This window comes from Zalophus californianus, chromosome 15 (assembly GCF_009762305.2).
Source record: "Zalophus californianus isolate mZalCal1 chromosome 15, mZalCal1.pri.v2, whole genome shotgun sequence".
NCBI classification, from domain to species: domain Eukaryota; kingdom Metazoa; phylum Chordata; class Mammalia; order Carnivora; family Otariidae; genus Zalophus; species Zalophus californianus.
The window spans coordinates 65515084-65536058 of record NC_045609.1 but is presented as its reverse complement, the minus strand read 5'-3'; the positions used below and the strand labels follow the sequence as shown (position 1 = coordinate 65536058).

The following is a 20975-nucleotide window of genomic DNA, read 5'->3' as shown; positions in this document are numbered from 1 at the left end:
GCTTGGCAGGGGCGGGGGGGCGGATAGCAGGAAGGCCAGGGATATAGACAGGACAGGCCAATGTGTCATCTTTGTTCATTCCACCATGAAAGGCAGAAATTGTACCCTATTGGTCTTGGTTGAATATTGGCCATGTTCCAAGTATGATATTTAGTATTGAGGGTGATAAAAATAGAAAGTTATTAAGTGAAGAAATAGTGGATTGACCATACCCACGTGCCTCAGGCAATCCCTTGAACAGACTCTTTGTCCTGAAATTAATCACATAACATGTGAACACATCTAAGTAGACATTGTACACCTCTCCCCCAAAAACCCTGGAAAAAATTCTGTGTACTTTTTCCCCCATGCACCAAACTGCTTTCATTTCTCCCCTTCCTCTCTTTTTCCTTCCCACTTTTATTCCTGCTTTTGTTCCTTCTGGTTTTCGTACCATTTGGAAAGTTGTTTGAACAAATGTGCTTCAGTGTGACCTTCTAGATAACTTTGTGTCTTTTCTCAATTAAACTGGATTTCCAGTGTGGTTTTCCCACAAAACAGACAGGGAGCATTCCTCAGACACATTTCATACCCTGCCCCTCATGCCTCTGTGCTGTCACCAGTGTTCCTTCTTTCTGGATTCATCCTTATCACTCACCCTATCACCGTTCCAAGCAGCCTTCCAGACTTTTCTCAGCTCCTCCACAAAGCCTTCCACGGGTGTCCCCGCCCTACCCCCACACAGGTCATTGTTCCCTCTGTGCATTAGAGTGAATAGTAAAGTGGTCTCTGTCCCCCAAAGTACTGTAGGCCAGGGAAGCGTAACAGGTCCACAGTTGTGTGTGACGCAAAGTAAAATAGCTGCAGTCAAGGAGAAGTCGTGGCACAAGGTAGACCGTCTGTGGAAGGGTATAAATTTGTGTGTCCCTCACCTGGGGGTGGGACACACCTGATCCTTCCTGAGGTACACTCACCACACTGCCTTGTAGTGGGCAAGTGATATTTTGTTTTTCAGAGCAGATTTTTTTATTGTTATGTTAATCACCATACATTACATCATTAGTTCTTGAGGTAGTGTTCCAAGATTCATTGTTTGTGCATAACACCCAGTGCTCCATGCAGAATGTGCCCTCTTTAATACCCATCACCAGGCTACCCCATCCCCCCACCCTCCTCCCCTCTAGAACCCTCAGTTTGTTTTTCAGAGTCCATCATCTCTCATGGTTCGTCTCCCCCTCCAACTTACTCCCCTTCATTCTTCCCCTCCTGCTATCTTCTTTTTCTCTTTTTCTTAACATATCTTGCATTATTTGTTTCAGAAATGCAGATCTGTGATTCAACAGTCTTGCACAATTCACAGCGCTCACCATAGCACATACCCTCCCCAATGTCTATCACCCAGCCACCCCATCCCCCCCACCCCCCACCACTCCAGCAACCCTCAGATTGTTTCCTGAGATTAAGAATTCCTCATATCAGTGAGGTCATATGATACATGTCTTTCTCTGATTGACTTATTTCACTCAGCATAACACCCTCCAGTTCCATCCACGTCGTTGCAAATGGCAAGATCTCATTCCTTTTCATGGCTGCATAATATTCCATTGTGTATATATACCACTTCTTCTTTATCCATTCACCTGTCGATGGACATCTTGGCTCTTTCCACAGTTTGTCTATTGTGGACATTGCTGCTATAAACAATGGGGTGCACGTACCCCTTCGGATCCCTACATTTGTATCTCTGGGGTAAATACCCAATAGCGCAATTGCTGGCTCGTATGGTAGCTCTATTTTCAACTGTTTGAGGAACCTCCATACTGTTTTCCAGAGTGGCTGCACCAGCTTGCATTCTCACCAACAGTGTAGGAGGGTTCCCCTTTCTCCACATCCCCGCCAATATCTGTCGTTTCCTGACTTGTTCATTTTAGCCATTCTGAACGGGTGTGAGGTGGTATCTCATTGAAGTTTTGATTTGGATTTCCCTGATGCCGAGTGATGTTGAGCACTTTTTCATGTGTCTGTTGGCCATTTGGATGTCTTCTTTGGAAAAATGTCTGTTCATGTCTTCTGCCCATTTCTTGATTGGATTATTTGTTCTTTGGGTGTTGAGTTTGATGAGTTCTTTATAGATTTTGGATACTAGCCCTTTATCTGATAGGTCCTTTGTAAATATTTTCTCCCATTCTGTCGGTTGTCTTTTGGTTTTGTGGACTGTTTCTTTTGCTGTGCAAAAGCTTTTTATCTTGATGAAATCCCAACAGTTCATTTTTGCCCTGGCTTCCCTTGACTTTGGTGATATATCTAGGAAGAAGTTGCTGCGGCTGAGGTCGAACAGGTTGCTACCTGTGTTCTCCTTTAGGATTTTGATGGACTCCTGTCTCACGTTTAGGTCTTTCAACCATTTGGAGTCTATTTTTGTGTGTGCTGTAAGGAAATGGTCCAGTTTCATTCTTCTGCAGGTGGCTGTCCAATTTTCCCAACACCATTTGTTGAAGAGACTGAGTTTTTTCCATTGGACATTCTTTCCTGCTTTGTCGAAGATTAGTTGACCATAGAGTTGAGGGTCCATTTCTGGATTCTCGATTCTGTTCCATTGATCTATGTGTCTGTTTTTGTGCCAGTCCCATACTGTCTTGATGATGACAGCTTTGTAATAGAGCTGGAAGTCCGGAATTGTGATGCCACCAGCTTTGCTTTTCTTTTTCAACATTCCTCTGGCTATTCGGGGTCTCTTCTATATTTTTAGGATTTTTAGGATTATTTGTTCTATTATTTGTTCTATTTCTTTGAAAAAAGTGGCTGGTATTTTGATGGGGATTGCATTGAATGTGTAGATTGCTCTAAGTAGCATTGACATCTTCACAATGTTTGTTTTCCCAATCCATGAGCATGGAATGTTTTTCCATTTCTTTGTGTCTTCTTCAATTTCTTTCATGAGTATTTTATACTATTCTGAGTACAGATCCTTTGCCTCTTTGGTTAAATTTATTCCTAGGTATCTTATGGTTTTGGGTGCAATTGTAAATGGGATCGACTCCTTGATTGTCTCTCTTCTGTCTTGTTGTTGGTGTATAGGAATGCCACTGATTTCTGTGCATTGATTTTATATCCTGCTACTTGACTGAATTCCTGTATGAGTTCTAGCAGTTTTGGGGTGGAGTCTTTTGGGTTTTCCACACACAGTATCATATCATCTGCAAAGAGTGAGAGTTTGACTTCCTCTTTGCCGATTTGGATGCTTTGATTTCTTTTTGTTGTCTGATTGCTGTGGCTAGACCTCTAATACTATTGTTGAAAAGCAGTGGTGAGAGTGGACATCCCTGCCGCGTTCCTGACCTTAGGGGAAAAGCTCTCAGCTTTTCCCCATTGAGAATGATATTCACTGTAGGTTTTTCAAAATGGCTTTTATGATATTGAGGTATGTACCCTCTATGCCTATACTCTGAAGAGTTTTGATCAAGAAAGGATGCTGTACTTTGTCAAATGCTTTTTCTGCATCCTTTGAGATGATCATATGATTCTTCTTCTTTCTTTTGTTAATGTATTGTATCACGTTCATTGATTTGCGGATGTTGAACCAGCCTTGCAGCCCAGGGATAAATCCCACTTGGTCGTGGTGAATAATCCTTTTACTGTACTGTTGGATCCTATTGGCTAGTATTTTGGTGAGAATTTTTGCATCCATGTTCATCAAGGATATTGGTCTGTAATTCTCCTTTTTGAAGGGGTCTTTGTCTGGTTTGGGGATCAAGGTAATGTTGGCCTCATAAAATGAGTTTGGAAGTTTTCCTTCCATTTCTATTGTTTGGAACAGTTTCAGGAGAATAGGTATTATTTCTTCTTGAAATGTCTGATAGAATTCCCCTGGGAAGCCATCTGGCCCTGGGCTTTTGTCTGTTGGGAGATTTTTGATGACTGCTTCAATTTGTTAGTGGTTATAGGTCTGTTCAGGTTTTCTATTTCTTCCTGGTTCAATTTTGGTAGTTGATACATCTCTAGGAATGCACCCATTTCTTCCAGGTGATCTAATTTGCTGGCATAGTGTTGCTCATAATATGTTCTTATAATTGTTTGTATTTCCTTGGTGTTGGTTGTGATCTATCCTCTTGCATTCATGATTTTGTTGATTTGGGTCCTTTCTCTTTCTTTTTGATAAGTCTGGCCAGGGGTTTATCAATCTAGTTAATTCTTTCAAAGAACCAGCTCCTAGTTTCTTTGATCTCTTCTGTTCTTTTGGTTTCTATTTCATTGATTTCTGCTCTGATCTTTAGTATTTCTCTTCTCCTGCTGGGTTTAGGCTTTATTTGCTGTTCTTTCTCTAGCTCCTTTAGGTGTAGGGTTAGGTTGTATATTTGAGACCTTTCTTGTTTTTTGAGAAAGGCTTGTATTGCTATATACTTTCCTCTCAGGACGGCCTTTGCTGTGTCCCAAAGATTTTGAACAGTTGTGTGTTCATTTTCATTGGTTTCCATGAACTTTTTTTAATTCTTCTTTAATTTCCTGGTTGACCCATTCATTCCTTAGTAGGATGCTCTTTAGCCTCCATGTATTTGACTTCTTTCTGACTTTCCTCTTGTGATTGAGTTCTAGTTTCAAAGCATTGTGGTCTATAAAAATGCAGGGAATAATTCCAGTCTTTTGGTACCAGTTGAGACCTGATTTATGACCTAGGATGTGACCAATTCCGGAGAATGTTCCATGGGCACTAGAGAAGAATGTGTATTCCGTTGCTTTGGCATGGAGTGTTCTCAATATGTCTGTGAAGTCCATTTGGTCCAGTGTTTCATTTAAAGTCTTTATTTCCTTGTTGATCTTTTGCTTAGATGATCTGTCCATTTCAGTCAGGGTGGTGTTAAAGTCCCTCATTATTATTGTATTGTTGTCAGTGTGTTTCTTCGCTTCTGTTATCAATTGCCTTATATAATTGGCTGCTCCCATGTTAGGGGCATAGATATTTACAATTGTTAGATCTTCTTGTTGGATAGACCCTTTAAGTAGGATATAGTGTTCTTCCTCATCTCTTATTACAGTCTTTGTTTTAAAATCTAATTTGTCTGATATAAGGATTGCCACCCCAGCTTTCTTTTGGTGTCCATTATCATGGTAAATGGTTTTCCACCCCCTCACTTTCAATGTGGGGGTGTCTTTTTGTCTAAAATGAGTCTCTTGCAAACAGCAAATGGATGGGTCTTGTTTTTTAATCCAGTCTCTTAGTCTGTGTCTTTTGATTGGGGCATATAGCCCATTTACATTCAGGATAACTTTTGAAAGGTATGAATTTAGTGCCATTGTATTGCCTGTACGGTGACTGTTACTGTATTTTGTCTCTGTTCCTTTCTGATCTGTGCTGCTTTTAGGCTCTCTCTTTGCTTAGAGGACCCCTTTCAATATTTCTTGGAGGGCTGGTTTCGTGTTTGCACATTCTTTTAGTTTTTGCTTGTCCTGGAAGCTTTTTATCTCTCCTTCAATTTTCAATGAGAGCGTAGCTGGATATAGTATTCTTGACTGCATATTTTTCTCGTTCAGTGCTCTGAAGATATCATGTCAGTCCTTTCTGGCCTACCAGTTCTCTGTGGATAGGTCTGTTGCCAATCTAATATTTCTACCATTGTAAGTTACATATCTCTTCTCCCGAGCTGCTTTCAGGATTTTCTCTTTGTCTCTGAGACTCGTAAGTTTTACTCTTAGAGGTCGGGGTGTTGACCTATTTTTATTGATTTTGAGAGGGGTTCTCCGTGCCTCCTGGATTTTGATGCCTGTTTCCTTCCCCAAATTAGGGAAGTTCTCTGCTATAATTTGCTCCAGTATACCTTCTGCCCCTCTCTCTCTTTCTTCTTCTTCTGGTATCCCAATTATTCTAATGTTGTTTTGTCTTATCGTATCGCTTATCTATCGAATTCTGCCCTTGTGATCCTGTAGTTTCTCTCTTTTTCTCAGCCTCTTTATTTTCCATCATTTGGTCTTCTATATCGCTGATTCTCTCTTCTGCCTCATTTATCCTAGCAGTTAGTGCCCCCATGTTTGATTGCACCTCATTAATAGCCTTTTTGATTTCGACCTGGTTAGATTTTAGTTCTTTTATTTCTCCAGAAAGGGTTTCTCTAATAACTTCCATGCTTTTTTCAAGCCCAGCTAGTATCTTTAAAGTCATGATTCTGAACTCTAGGTCCGACATCATACTAATGTCCATATTGAGTAGGTCCCTGGCTGACGGTACTATCTCTTGTTCTTTTTGCTGAGGTGATTTTTTTCACCTTGTCATTTTGTCCAGAGGAGAATAGATGAATGAGAGACCAAAATGCGAACAGGTTAACAACATCCCCAGCAAATATACTCTATACAAATCAGAAAAGACCTGAAACCAGAGGAAAAGAAAGGGAAAGAAAGAAAAAAGAAAGAGAAAAGAAAGAAAGAAAAAAAAAGGAAAAGATAAAAACAAAAACACAACAATACAAAAAAAAGCCGAATATGATCAAATATGATCAGGCTAGTGCATAGATCAGTGCCACACACTAGATTTTGGGTGTGTTTTGGTCTGTTAGAAAAAAGTGCCTCCTAAAATTTTAAAGGAAGAAAGACTTATAAATGTGCAAAATAAGGGTCAATACAATGAAGGGACGGAATTTGACTGTAAAGATGAAAATTATAAAAGATTTTATAAAAGGAATTACAATAAGAATTTTGAAAAAAGAAAGAAGATTTTTTAAAAAAAGGGAGAGAATGTGATCAGACAGGAGAGTAGAACAAAGCCATACACTAGTGATTTAGGGTATATTTTGATCTGTTAGAAGAAACTGTACCTCAAAATTTTAAAGAGAGAACAACTTATATATATAGGTCAAAAATAAGGGTAACTACTATGAAGGGATAAAATATGACTCTAAAAATGAAAAATAAAAAATGTTTTTTAGAAAAGGGATTGATAAGATGTTGGTTGAAAAAGGGAAAAAGAAAAATTAAAAAAATAACAGTTAAAAAAATTAACTTTGAAAAACTAATGAATCATGGTAAAAAAGCCATGAATTCTATGTGCAGTATTCCCCTAGTGCTGGAGTTCTCCCGTTCTCCTTGATCAGTAACCTTTGGTCTTGGCTTGCTGGCTGTTTGTGCTGATCTTCTGGGGGAGGGGCCTGTTGCCGTGGTTCCCAAATGTCTTTGCCGGAGGCGGAGTTGCCCCACCCTTGTTTGGCTGGGCTAAGCATGCTGCTTGGGTTTGCTCTCAGGAGCTTTTGTTCCCTGCAAGCTCTGGTACAGCTTTGGAGGACCGGGGTAAAAATGGTGGCCTCCCAGTCTCCACCTGGAGGAGCTGAGAACTCGGGGCCCTGCTCCTCAGTGTGCCCCCAGAGAAAAGCAGTCACTCCCATCTCCCCAGTCTCCGTCCGCACTGCGTGCTCACCCGACCTGTGACCGAGCATTTCAATCTCTGGCACCCGACCCCGTGTGGAGTCTCCAAACCCAGCAGATCCCTGCGGTGCGCTCCCGCGCCGCTCCTCCCGGGGGAGGAAGGGGAGTCTCCCCGGGTCTGCCGCTTGTTGGGTCCCTGCTGGAGGAGCAGTGGCCCGACTGGGCCGCGGATCACAGTTTATGGCAACCCCGAGCTGAGAGCCCTCGCCTCGGCTCCGTCTCTGCAGCTGGCTTCCCTGCTCCAATACCTGGGAGCTCTGCTGCACTCAGGCACCCCCAGTCTTTCTGTGACCCCGAGGGTCCTGAGACCACACTGTCCTGCGAGGGTTCCACCCCCCCACTTAGCCACTGGAGCGATGTCACTCAGAGGAGTGTCCCTCAGCGGAGCCGACTTCTAAAAATTCCGATTTTGTGCTCCGCGGCTCTATCACTTGCCAGAAGCAGCCGACAGAAGCCCCCTCCCCCGCCATCTATCCTCCCAAATATGGGCTCGGATTCACTTCTCCGCATGTCCTACCTTCTAGTAAGTGGTCGCTTCTCTGTTCAGAGAGTTGTTGCTACTCTCTTCTTCGGTCTCCTGTTGAGTTCGTAGGTGTTCAGAATGTTTTGATCCCTATTCACCTGAATTCCTGAGACCAGATGAAATCCAGGTCTCCTACTCCTCCGGCAAGTGATGTTTTGTATTAGGATTAAATTATTATGTCCTTATGGCCTCTTTCATGTCCCTAATTTCTAGTCTTGTGCTTGGCAAAAAAATTTATGATCTCAGAACTTTTCCTGTAGTAATCATGGCCTCCTAAATGTCAGAAGGCTAGCCATAAAAGACAACATTTAGAAAGTTATCTTGGACCAAAATCAAGAGATTTCATAGAAGAACGCAATGCCACAATGTCATTATATTGAGGGAGAACATTTGATCTAAGTTTATAATTTTCACAGACATGTATTGAACTTAGTCTTTTCAGGGGCCATAGCTCGAGTTCAGCTTTGCAGATGTCAGTTTCTAACTGGTACATGCCACAGAGGGTTCCAGAAACCTGATGGTAATGAAGTGTACATGAGCACAAGCATGTTGACACGTGTGTGTGTGTGTGTGTTTGTGTGTGTTGTGTGTGTGTTGGTTGGGAACATTTAATATGAAGGTTCTAAAATAATAGAACAACATAAAGAACAAAACGAAGATATATATTCAGATATATGGACTTTAAAAACTGCCCTGTTTTAAACCCTCTTACACTGTTGGTGGGAATGCAAGCTGGTGCAACCACTCTGGAAAACAGTATGGAGGTTCCTCAAACAGTTGAAAATAGAGCTACCATACAATCCAGCAATTGTACTACTGGGTATTTACCACAAAGATACAAATGTAGGGATCCGAAGGGGTACGTGCACCCTGTTGTTTATAGCAGCAATATCCACAATAGCCAAACTGTGGAAAGAGCCAAGATGTCCATCGACAGATGAATTGATAAAGAAGTGGTATATATACACAATGGAATATTATGCAGCCATCCAAAGGAATGAGATCTTGCCATTTGCAACGACATGGATGGAACTGGAGGGTGTTATGCTGAGTGAAATAAGTCAATCAGAGAAAGACATGTATCATATGACCTCACTGATATGAGGAATTCTTAATCTCAGGAAACAAACTGAGTGTTGCTGGAGTGGTGGGGGGGTGGGAGGGATGGGGTGGCTGGGTGATAGACATTGGGGAGGGTATGTGCTATGGTGAGCGCTGTGAATTGTGCAAGACTGTTGAATCACAGATCTGTATTTCTGAAACAAATAATGCAATATATGTTAAGAAAAAAGAAAAAGAAGAAGATAGCAGGAGGGGAAGAATGAAGGGGAGTAAGTCGGAGGGGGAGACGAACCATGAGAGATGATGGACTCTGAAAAACAAAGAGGGCTCTAGAGGGGAGCGGGGTGGGGGGTTGGGTTAGCCTGGTGATGGGTATTAAAGAGGGTACGTATCGAATGGAGCACTGGGTGTTATGCACAAACAATGAATCATGGAACACTACATCAAAAACTAATGATGTAATGTATGGTGATTAATACAACATATTAAAAATTATTAAAAAAAAGAAAAAAAAAGAAAATTAGTGGGGATGGGGAGAGTTCCAAAGTGCTTGTGACTGCCTACAGAGTTTATGGTTTTGTTTAAAATGAAACATTTCTAATATTAAGGTATATGAAATGATTTGTTGCTAAATAAATATTTGTTGAATGATAAAATCAGTGGTAGAGTCCTAGAGATCTGTGTTGCATTTCATTTAGTAGCATTTGAGCTCATACAAATCTCATCCCTAAGTCTGGAGTTCTTCATCTGTAAAAACTACCACTTTCTCAAAATTTTTTTTATAAAGTTTAAAAGAGAAAAAGCATGCAATCCATTTAGCATAGTTCCTAGCCCAGAGGAGAGGGTTGCTCTGGTTGTTCTGGGGGTTAATACCACTGCTGCCATCTTTGGAGAGGTTCTGGGAAGGGAGAGAGAGGTCAGCCTGAGCCTCAGGAAAAACTCCATAAAAGAAAGCCCAGGATGTGTTTGGATGGGGTGGCCGGCAAGGAAGGGCAGTTCAAACCAGAGGAACCGTCTGAATGAACATAGGGTGTCAGCCAGGAATGAGCGTGCTGTTTAGAAATTGCAGAAGCCCTGATGATACAAACTTACCAACATGACAGAGGTTTGTTGGCGCAGGGGTGGGAAGGGGACAGGTTTCAATGCGTATAGTAAAGACCTGTCAGATGTTAAAGTGATAGTCTGATTCTTAACATCCTTTTTGAATTGTAAAGTTCTAATAACCTTCATTACATAGACGAGAAGTCTGAAGCCTAGCTTGCTCAGTAAGTGACCTTCTCTGAGTCACACAGCTTAGTGCAGATAGACCTAGGACCTAGAACATCACCCCCAGCAGAAGGGCGCACTTGCAGAGCAATGTGGCCGCAGGCTGGCCAGCCCCGTGTGCTAGGCCCCTGCACGCCTCCCACGTCCTCCCCATAGCCTGAGTTATTTGCCAGGTCTGCCCACTGACCACTGCCTCACACCATTATCTATTACTTATGCAAGGAGAATATTTTTCACGGTGTCATAAAAAAATTACTTAAAAAAAAAACAAGTCTTTAACCCAAACCACACAATGAACATGAAGAAAGCTACTGGGTCAGGTAGAAGTATCTGGAGTACTTCACAGTCGGTTCCATGAGACGCAGTGGGCAGTACTGGTAATAAAGAGAGATCACTCAGTAGCAGCCCCAGCTCCTGTTCCTGGAGCACAGACTAGCCTGGCACCGGACTCTTTGCCCTTCATGACTGAGCTCTTCCCTCGTCACGGCCGCTGTTTTACAGATCGGCATTGAGAGAGGTGCAGCCACTGCTTAGGTTTACCAAGCTAGCAGGCCTTGAAACTGCGTTTAAAGCCCTGTCCCTCTGCTCAAAGCCTGGCCCCTGAAAGGTGGCCTTTCTCTAGATCACAGATTTTGCAGGGGTGGGAACTGTGTGACACTAAGCAGCAACTGTTGCTAAGAGTGAGGATGCCTGTGAAGAGCCCCCAGAGCCCTAATTACCTATGGCAAGGAAAACATCTGTGTGGGGAAAGTAATGAAATTAATTCTAAAGTCTAGCAGTTGCATGCATTAATTGACGTTAATTAATGCCAAATTACAAGATACTTCCTATGGAATCACATCATACACTCACTAGAATTGAATATGGAAAGAGTTCATCATACTTAATGTTATTACAGCAAGCCCCAAGGGGAATAAGAGTGATTGGTCCCTCATTATGAAGTGCAGCCAATTTCTTTCTGTTTCCATTAGAAGGAGAAAGAGAACAAACCAGGAACACTTTACCAGGGGCAGGCAGCTCAAACCTGTTCATTTCCCCTTCAGCTTGCAAATTTCACTTTGAGCCACTCTAAGCAAGAAATGGTTTTAAGACCTCTTCCTGGGGCATTCCTTGTGTCACCCAGTTGAAGCTTCTGTATTTCTTAGCCAGAGGACAGGCTCATGGCACATATTGCTCATAGTGCTCCACCTCAATATGTGTCATGTAGAGGAAGATCGAAAAGCAGATGAATTAGAGATGGTTCTCTAAGTCTTGAGAGACAAATCTCACAAGCCTACCGTGGACCACACCCCCTCCACCCCCTGGGCTAAGAGATACTGACCAGGGGATTTGCACACAGAGTTGTCTCCCTCTCTCACATCACTGCCTGTATGCTACTGTTGACATCTCCTATATATCTTTTATTCATTTTTCCAGTGCAAACATACATATGTAGGTATCTATATATACAACTTGCCCAGAATCTGGTTGATACGCACATATTTTGGTAACCTAAAAAACTTTTATTTTAGAATAATTTTAGGTAAACAGAAAAGTTACCAAGACAGTAGTACAGCTTTTGCCTGGCTTCTCCTAATGTTAACATCTGGAACAACCAAAGTCTGTTTTTCAAAACTAAGAAATTAACATTGATACAATATTATTAATCACTAAACTATTTTTATTATATGAAAACTATTAAGCACTTCTGTACATACTTGTATACTCTTTAGAAGCACGGTTTTAATCACAAACCATACATGTTCTGAAGTTTTCAAAAATTATTCCCCCATTTTTGGCTATTCTTTTCTCTTTCTATTATAAACAACACTGATAAATATTGAAATAGCTAAATCTTTGCATAGATCACTAATTATGTCCTTGGGTAGAATTCTCAGAAATGAACGTGAGGTTAAAAGATCTCATTTTCAAGGGTCTTGATTCATATTGCCAAGTTACCTCAAAAAAATATAAATTTACTGGTCTTTTTTTTTTGTATCTAGGTATATGCATTGATACTTAGCTCAAAGCCAAAATATACTTAACAAAAATTGGCCCCCAGTTCATCGGCATTTTTCACACAGCATAGAGTAGTAGAAATAAAAGCCTTGGAGCCAACCAAGTTTGAAACCCATAATGCCATTTCTATAAATCGTGATCTATTTGAGCTTCATTCTCTTTATCTAAAAAATCAGTTGATATATTATACTTTGTCATACTGTGAAGATTAAATGTATGAAATAAAGGTGAACATGCTTCAGAGTACCTGGTACATAGATGGTCAACAAAAGTTAGTTTCCCTGTTCTTTTATTTTCTTCCCAAATCCCTTAGATTCATAATTTCCAAATAGTTGAGTTATAAATATGAAAATTGTATCTTGTTCTTGTGCAGGAACCTTTGAAAAGGAGGTTAAAGTCTTAAGAAAGAAACTCTTAGACTCCATTACACATAAAACAAGCACTGTGTATTTATCAAGAAGTCCTCATTAGGTGGCAGTCCCAAGAAATTTTGATTGGAAGTTGTATTTGTAATTTCAAGACCAAGACCTCTTAATCAAGAACTTTTGATTCAGTTTGGTTAATCGTTGTTTTTATTCATTATCTCACATAAGAAGCACAGAGAAAGAGCAACTCTGGGCTCTGTACAATCAGTAACTCAGTGTCATCTGGAAATAGGTCCTTTCCATCTCTTTACATACTCATTATGTAAGTTTAACTGTAAGACTGGCTCCTCTGTGTAAAAAGAAGGCTAACGCAGTCCCAAGCCTCCCACTGGACACAGTGTTCTAGAGGGGCAGAAGAGGGTCTTCTGCTGTAGCTCCTCGTCCCCTCCCTGCAGCCCCTTCTTATTTACTATGACAGGATTTTAATGCCCTTTCCTGAACCAACCAGTGGCAAGGGGAGTAGGAAGACCTTGAATGGGCATAGACCCAAAAGGATTAATCCTTGCATATGAGCACTTATCAGTCACACAGGAGGAAGGACAAGCCTACAGATCCAGTATTGGCTTTTCCATTAAAGAGGCCGGGAAGAATGGGTATTGGCAGGTCACTGAGGGAACATAACTGATAGAGAAACATAACTGGAGTGCTCAAATTCAGTTTAACTACCCTTTTAAAGGACCTCCTGTGTGCCCCCAAACTGATCTTATCACTGTGAAAGTAGCAAAAGAGAAAATAGGAATATTACCATTATTGATAACAACTGAGATCTGTATACATTTGAGTTTAGAAAAACATGCAGCATATACATTAATTAAAGCCAAACTGCAAGAGCAGTGACGTTGGCATCCCCATTTAATGGATGTGGGTAGCAAGACTCAGGAGGATGAAATGATTTCTTTTGAGCTATGCAGCTAGTAAGTGATCAAGCCCAGGTCTCCTAGCTTGCCAGTGTCCATTGTTTCTGTGACCCCAGCCTACCTTTAGGAAAACAGAAGTTGATTAAAAATTGTAGAAGGGTCTGGTGGAGTGTGAAATTGTGAGGTAAAGATTTTGTGTGCTGTAGTGGTGGGGAAGGACTGAGTCACAGAAATTGTCTTCAAGGAGAAAGATCTTGAGTTATGCCTGAAAATAAAACTATGATAACTAAAACTAAGAATGTTTGCAAAAGGAGATAATTAAGAGTGAGTAGTGGCTCTTCTTTAGTTTATCTCTGGAGATGATTTCACCAGGACTAGATGGCTTAAAGTACTTCAGAGCCATCCCATCCCCACAGATGGCAGTAGGATGAAGGATTTTGTAGATAATGGTCTCCTCCAGTCTCCTAAGAGCTTATCAGCAATTACATCAGTCATTGGTCAGATGGAGGAAACGTGCATGCCGCCCCCTAGTGGTCCTCCTTCTGGAATACAGGTTTACCCAAGTTCCTTAAGTAAAGATGATCCTGGAAATTTTCTTCAGGAAGTCATTAGCAAATCCTTGTATCCAACTCAGTAGTATTGCGTACCCCCATTTCATGTAAGTCTTCATCTCCTGATCTCTTTTTAATTTGAAAGAGTGGATTTCTGTATATATCCCTGATGTCCTAAAAGCAAACTCATCCTTTCATTCAGCATCAAAATAAAAAAGTAAACTTTTTCATTTTATATATATATATATATATCTCAAGAAGCACATTCCCATGAGTATTTACTTATTTCCCAATATGTGCCTGGAACAGTATTAGAACCTGGGGGTACGTTAGTGAACAACCAGAAAAGGCAGTCACTGCCTTCAAGGAGATTATAGTCTAATGGAGAAGGACAGAAATAAATAAGGAACAGGTATTTTATATTGTGATAAATTCCATGAAGGGAATTGACAAAATGGTGTGTGATCAATAGTAATAATGGAAGACTCTCCAAAGTAATACTGCACTGAAATCTAGAACTTTCTTTGTGAACAACCTGGAGAGAAGCATTTCAGGCAGAGGGAATACAAATGAAAAGTCTCTTACGTGGGTAGAAAGTTTGGCCACATTTCCGAACATAAAGGAGACCAAATGAGAAGAATCACAGAGAGAAGAAGAGATGAGCATGTGGGGAAATTGGAGTGGTGGGTCCTAGAGGGTTTGAATTTATTTCAAATACAATGAGGGAAAAGGAGTTTTAAGTAAGGAAGCGACATCTGATTAGTAGACAGGGCAGAATAGTTGTAGTCGAAAAACCAAGACAGCCTCCCTGGTACAGTGTACTTCCAGCAATAGATATCAAATCTATGTAAAAATTATTATCACTGATAGGTTTCCTATCTGCTGGGAGAGGCAGAAGAAGGTCTTCTGCTGCAGCAGAAGTCTCAGGTGGGGTTAGTTTACTTTTCTGTAAAATGAGAGCAGGGCTTTGGACTCAGCAATCTCCTCTCTATTCTGTTTCACTTCTAATCCTTAGGAGAAGAAAAGCCTTTTTCTTGATATGGAATCTTCCTGTTTATAACAGTACACTTCTTGCATGAGATGACTGGTGATTGCGTGTATGACATGTTTACCTGCCTGTTGGTCAAAGGTCAAAGTGTGGAGAAAGAGCCTACAAGTGCAAAACAAAATGAAACAAAAAATACCCGACAAAATCACTAGTATTAATGGCAGTTTTTAAAAATGTTTTCATTTAGGTTTGGGAGGGGAGAACTAATTAATGAGAATTTAGTATTCCAGGACGGCAAGATCTGGTGGAGGCACTGGGGCATAGTGGCGATGGTGTTGCTAGAAAGTGAGTAAAATAATAACGATACTACTTTTAACAATAATAACAGGCTGAATAATGCAGTTAAAGAATGTGAGGTTTGTTTAAAGAATTGGAGATAGCAAGGGAAATGGAAAATGTCCACTCCGAGTCCAATACTCTGTGTGTATACATCCCATGTACCCTTTCTTTTTTTTCAGATTCACAATACCTAACTTGCCGAATGCAGAACTGCACAGAGGCCAACAGAAATAAACCTTTCCCAGGCTACATTGACCCAGACTCTTTGATTGTCCAGGATGATTACGTGTTTGTTCAGGTATGAAAGATCCACTTCTGCTGATTGTCTCAGACATTTCTCTTTCCTGCTTCTGTCCTAATGCAGCCTCCTTAGGCCTGCTTACACTCCCTTGAGAGTAAAAAAGGAAAGAAAAAAAAAATCATTCTCCTTTTGACAGAAGGAGCATTACCAAGTGTTGAAGCTTCTATGCTAACAGAATATTAATTAACTCCTTTGGGCATTGTCTGGAGGACCTTATCAATATGGGGTCATGGAGGTCAAGGTTGTCTCAGAATGATGCACACTTCTATTCACCCCCCTCCTCTGCCTTCATGGGACTGAGCGGATATGTCAGTCTCTTCCTATCAGAATAGTCAGCCAATCAGCCTGTTCCCCAATATTCACCTTAAAAATAGAGAAACAGATGGGAGCAGGAAGCTGTGGGGAAGCTGTGGGGTATCTGGTGGTGGGAGGCAGGGGTGAGGTGGGAGAGTAATCAGCCGTTATTGTCAGGCTCTGACTGTGATTAGGATCAGAATTAGATGAGATGAGATGTGCTCAGCCGGGTTTTTCACCCCTGAAGAGAGTAGCAAACCTTTGAGGTTGAATGGTTAGAACAGACAGGGAGCAAGTATGCTTTGCTTCTTTTCAGCATTTAAGGAAAATTCTAGGCTTGTTTAGATAATGCGTCAGTTATTAGTTAAATTTGGACAGACTTCACTTATTGCTTCCCATACTAAGAGTGGCAAAGGCACAATTGCTAAATAGTTTATATCTGTGTAGTTTATATATTAAATATATATTTATATGTATTTGCTTATTTATACATACTATGTATACATATACACACAATTTCACTATGATTGAGACACATTCTAAACACTGTTTATGTGTTTGGACAAGAAATCATAATTAAGAATATTCAATCCCATGTTTTGAGGAAGCAAATGTTCAAAATGCCCAACATCAGCCTATGTACTCTTAAAATGTTTCACAAATGGCTACACACACACACACACACACACACACACACACACACACACATATATCAATTTTCCTGAGGGAAATGAGTAATGAGTACTCTGATAACTTCAACATCAAATTATCAAGTGGTATTAAAATGGTTACACGTATTGGTTCTATCTATAATTCATTTCTCTATCACTATTTCTCCCAGCATCCGTTTCTGTTTTCTAATAATGGTTTATAATTCACATACATAACTTACAAATGGGAATCACTTCTGCATTTGGAGTGTCATATATTTTCTACCCATGCTGCTGTGAACATGATCCTACAGCCTGTCACAAGGACTACAAGGGGATCTGTCCCCATAATGGGGAAATGATAACTTCTGGTCACTTTTTTATGTGTCTGGGGCATATTCCCCCAGAGCATGTGTTGACACAGTCTGAGCATGCACACTCTAGTAGCTGGTATCCCAACTCTGGATATTTATATGGATTAAGAGTGACTAAACCAAGTCACAGAAACAGGGAGTAGATGGTGGTTGCCAGGGGTTGGGAGGTGGAAGATGGGAGTCAAAGGGTACACATTTCCAGCTATTAAATGAGTAACTTCTGGGGATCTAATGTATAACTTAGTGACTATAATCAACAACACTGTAATATATACTTGACAGTTCTTAAGACAGTAGATTTTTAAAGATATCACCACACACAAAATATCATAATGAAGTGAGGGGACAGAGGTGTGAACTAACCTTATGGCAGTAATCATTTTGCAGTATACACATGCATCAAACCATCAGGTACCATCTTAAACTCACATACGTTATATGTGAATAATATCTCAATAAAGCTGGGAAACGAGTGGCCACAGAGGAGAGAGATGGTCAGTGGAGCCTGGGACACTGCATGGGATAGTGCTCATGCTGAGGTGGAGACCACACCCCTTCTTGCTCTCCCTGGCACCCACGGGGTTCACAGGGCTGCATGTGCCAGACAGACGTGGAGGAGGTCATTCACAGTTCTCTTCTGGGAGATAGAGATCTATAGTGATTTTGGACCACGATCCTGGTCAGCTTCCCGTCTACTGTGTCAGCAGCACTGTTGGATCTGACACATACTCAGAGGCATCAATGAGACAGCCTCAGATGGAATTCAGTGCTCAGAGGTGAGGGGCTCCTGCTCTGGCACTGTCTGACCTGGGCCATTTCCTTCTGGTATGGCTTGGGGACCTGTTTGCACACACATAGTCGGGCTAGACAGCTGGGGACTGCTGATGGGCATGAAGCTAATCTACTCTGTGGCTTGTATCATTAAAAAAAAGAAGAAGAAGAAAAGAAAGAAACTGAAATGTATCTTGGCTTCTGAGCCACAGGGCAAATTGAAGAATTATATTTTCATGCAGTGGGTTTAGCTTGGACCTCTGACCAACTCACATACACTGTATGAGTTGTTTTTGAATGGAACTCTAGTTCTTCACAATTATCCACAATAGTCATTCACACTGCTGGGTTGGCAGCTAGCCCCCACCATTCGTGGCTGTTTCTCTATGGCCTGTAACTGTTACAACAGCTCCTCTTACCTTTGTGTTTGTGATCCAGCTGACATCAGGAGGACGGCCACATTACTACGTATCCTACAGGAGGAATGCCTTTGCCCAAATGAAGCTGCCCAAATATGCTTTGCCCAAGGTATGACCTGAATGGATTTCTTCATTTCAGTATTTTTCCAATTCCCCTATTCTTGCCTTCACCCCTTTCCCAAGGACCCTCATATTCATTTATCTTTTCTCATCCCCCCATGACCATTTTTCAACTTCTCACTCTCTCTAATTCTTGCTGTAGGAGCATCTGAATAGATTGTCAACTGATTTGCTTTTGTTTTTCAGTAATAAAGATTTTCAAGCAGTATGTATGGGTATTCTAGCAAGACAGAAAATAGGCTTTGGATACACGTTATATCAGTACAACAGGTGTGATACATTTCTATCCCATTTTATTGTTAATTATTGAGAAGTGGCACATCTAGATGACACCCAGCCTTTGCTTTGTCTCTCAATGGAACTTATGAGACTGGTTTTAGAGTTCTGAAGCACAGCTAATTTTTTGGACTTCCCCAAAGACATACTCCTTTGAAAATAATGACAGACAAAAGTTAAAGACCCTCTCAACCGCTGACATCCCTGGGCTAGCTTTCCAGAAACACTGAACAACTGTGTTAATATGGAGCGCCACCTAGTGGAGGACAAACTGACTTGGGAGCTCGAAGTTATGTGGATTTGTGGTCTGAAATAGTCAATGTATTGTGCCTTGATCTTAGAGCAAAGGATGTATGTATGGCTGTAGGAGGGGACAGTGCAGGTTTAAATGTAGTTGTAGCTCAGCTTTGAAACCTTTAGGTTGGACAAAGAACATAGGGAACTTTTTTTGATTGAGTGTTCATGACTCCTTATCTTGTGTTTTTATCCATGAGTCTGTGGTGTGCTGTCCTGGACCAATACCAGCTAGCTGCCAGGAAATCATGGGATAGCACAAGGACATCACAGGTCTCCTCTTCCAGGAGAGCCGGTGGTAGCCAGTTGCTCTGGCCTTTACAGGCAGAATGCTCCTTCTTGGCCATCACTCTGCCCCTAAGCCTAGCAGGATAGTAAGGTGGGCTGAGACATTGGCCCATTCGAGATAACAACACACATTAAATTGCACTGTTGACTCCAGAGAACAATATCCATGTTAGTAGTTCTTATTTCCAGCTGCTAAGAGATTAATGACAGTGCTAATTGCCCAGAACTGTATGTCTGTGCTCCCTGCTCTTGATTCAGCTCAAAGTGTTTTCCAAAAAGGCAAGCACTTACAACTTTGGACTTGTGCCTCAGACGAGAATCAGGTAAAGTCCATATGTAAAATTAAATCTGAGTGTTGTTAAAATTACACTGGATAATCTTTTAGGAAGGTCCATGAGGGATATGATCATGCCTCCTCAGTAAGTCCAACAGAGCCGTTTGGGTTTTTTTTTTTTTTTTTTTTTTTTCCCCTTGAGTGCTGAAATAAATTGCTATTTCTTTGATCAGCAAATGCAGTAGTTTAGCTTGCAAGATTTACACCTTTAAAAATAAGAATTAAAGTCAATGCGGGGAGATGCTCTCGCATCGGAATTGAGACCAAATCAGGAAACAGCAGATGTGAGTCATTCCTCTTGTGTTCTCTCCTGGGAATATACTCTTTGTGTGGAATAAGTCCCAGCCAAACCAAAAGCTGTTTGCAGCCCAAGTGAGGCAAGCACTCAAGTCTCCTGAGCTCCCAAATTGGCATCCTTTGTATTATACTTTTCTTCTCTTGAAATAAATTAATAGCTTACTATTAGAAGATAGCCGATCCCCCACAAATTTTGATATACTGGAGGACCATCAAAAGAAAATGTCCTGTGGACCTAAGGAGCCCCAGGAATGGTCATTTAAAACCAAAGAACCATCTTTGGATCTCTTACTGGAGTGTTAGGAAACACATCCTTTGTGTTGTTTGTTCATAGCCATCACACAGATCACTGTTGACACTTGCCCCAAGTGACATCCAGCCATTCTGGAAGGAAAAGTGATACTTTTATCCTGAATCAGCGGTCTGTCTCCTCCCCTTGCTATCCAGATGAGCAGGCTCCATTACTAGCCTCATCCGAGGTATGAGGGTAGAATGCCATGATTAATTTCTCTTGTCCCCGGAAAAATAGGAGCCAGGACAGGAAATGAACATATTATGCGGTCCAAACAGGTGTTTATTATTTAAGGCAATGAGATGTCTCATTATAATCCCATTACACCTTCAAAGAATAGCCCCAGCTTGGGTGGAGTGATCTGCCAGAAAGATGCCTGTATTTCATGGCCTTCTATCAAAGTCAGGGCTGCCTTGGCTGGAAAGGAACAAAGCTTTATGCCCACCAAAGGAATCGAGACAAACCAGCACTTTCATGTTCAAATTTTCTGTAATCATCCACTGCCATTGTATCAGCTATTGAAAGACCATGGTTACCCTGAGCTGTGTTAAAAAAAAAAAAAAAAAATAACATAATGGTAACACTGACCGGAGAGGGAGATGGGGAGACTTTAATGTTGCTGCCGCTATTAAAAACATGAGCCCCGCCCCCCAACCCAGGCTGGGAGACATGGTGATGGTTTCCTTCCCTTAACTTACCTGGAGCTCATTCTGAGCTACTCAAGGGAGATGAATGAGGCAATACATATGAAAGTGCTTTGAGCATTTTGGAGGACAGATACTCTATAAAAGCAAGGTAATATTATTATCAGAATGGATCTAGTTGTCTCTGTGGTGGGAGATCGATGGGAACAGGGGCGTGAGTGGTGCA

At 41.2% G+C, this 20975-nt stretch overlaps 1 protein-coding gene across 5 annotated transcripts in view; it reads left to right on the top strand.

Annotated features, from left to right (window-relative positions):
* The window catches only part of SORCS1 (sortilin related VPS10 domain containing receptor 1), a 562053-nt gene that overhangs the window by 415381 nt on the left and 125697 nt on the right, over nucleotides 1-20975 (top strand). For all 5 annotated transcript variants that reach the window (XM_027596992.2, XM_027596991.2, XM_027596990.2 and 2 more), the window contains exons 7-8: nucleotides 15575-15693; nucleotides 18224-18313. In XM_027596992.2, the coding sequence (XP_027452793.2) occupies nucleotides 15575-15693; nucleotides 18224-18313 (209 nt within the window). The remainder of the gene's footprint in view (nucleotides 1-15574; nucleotides 15694-18223; nucleotides 18314-20975) is intronic.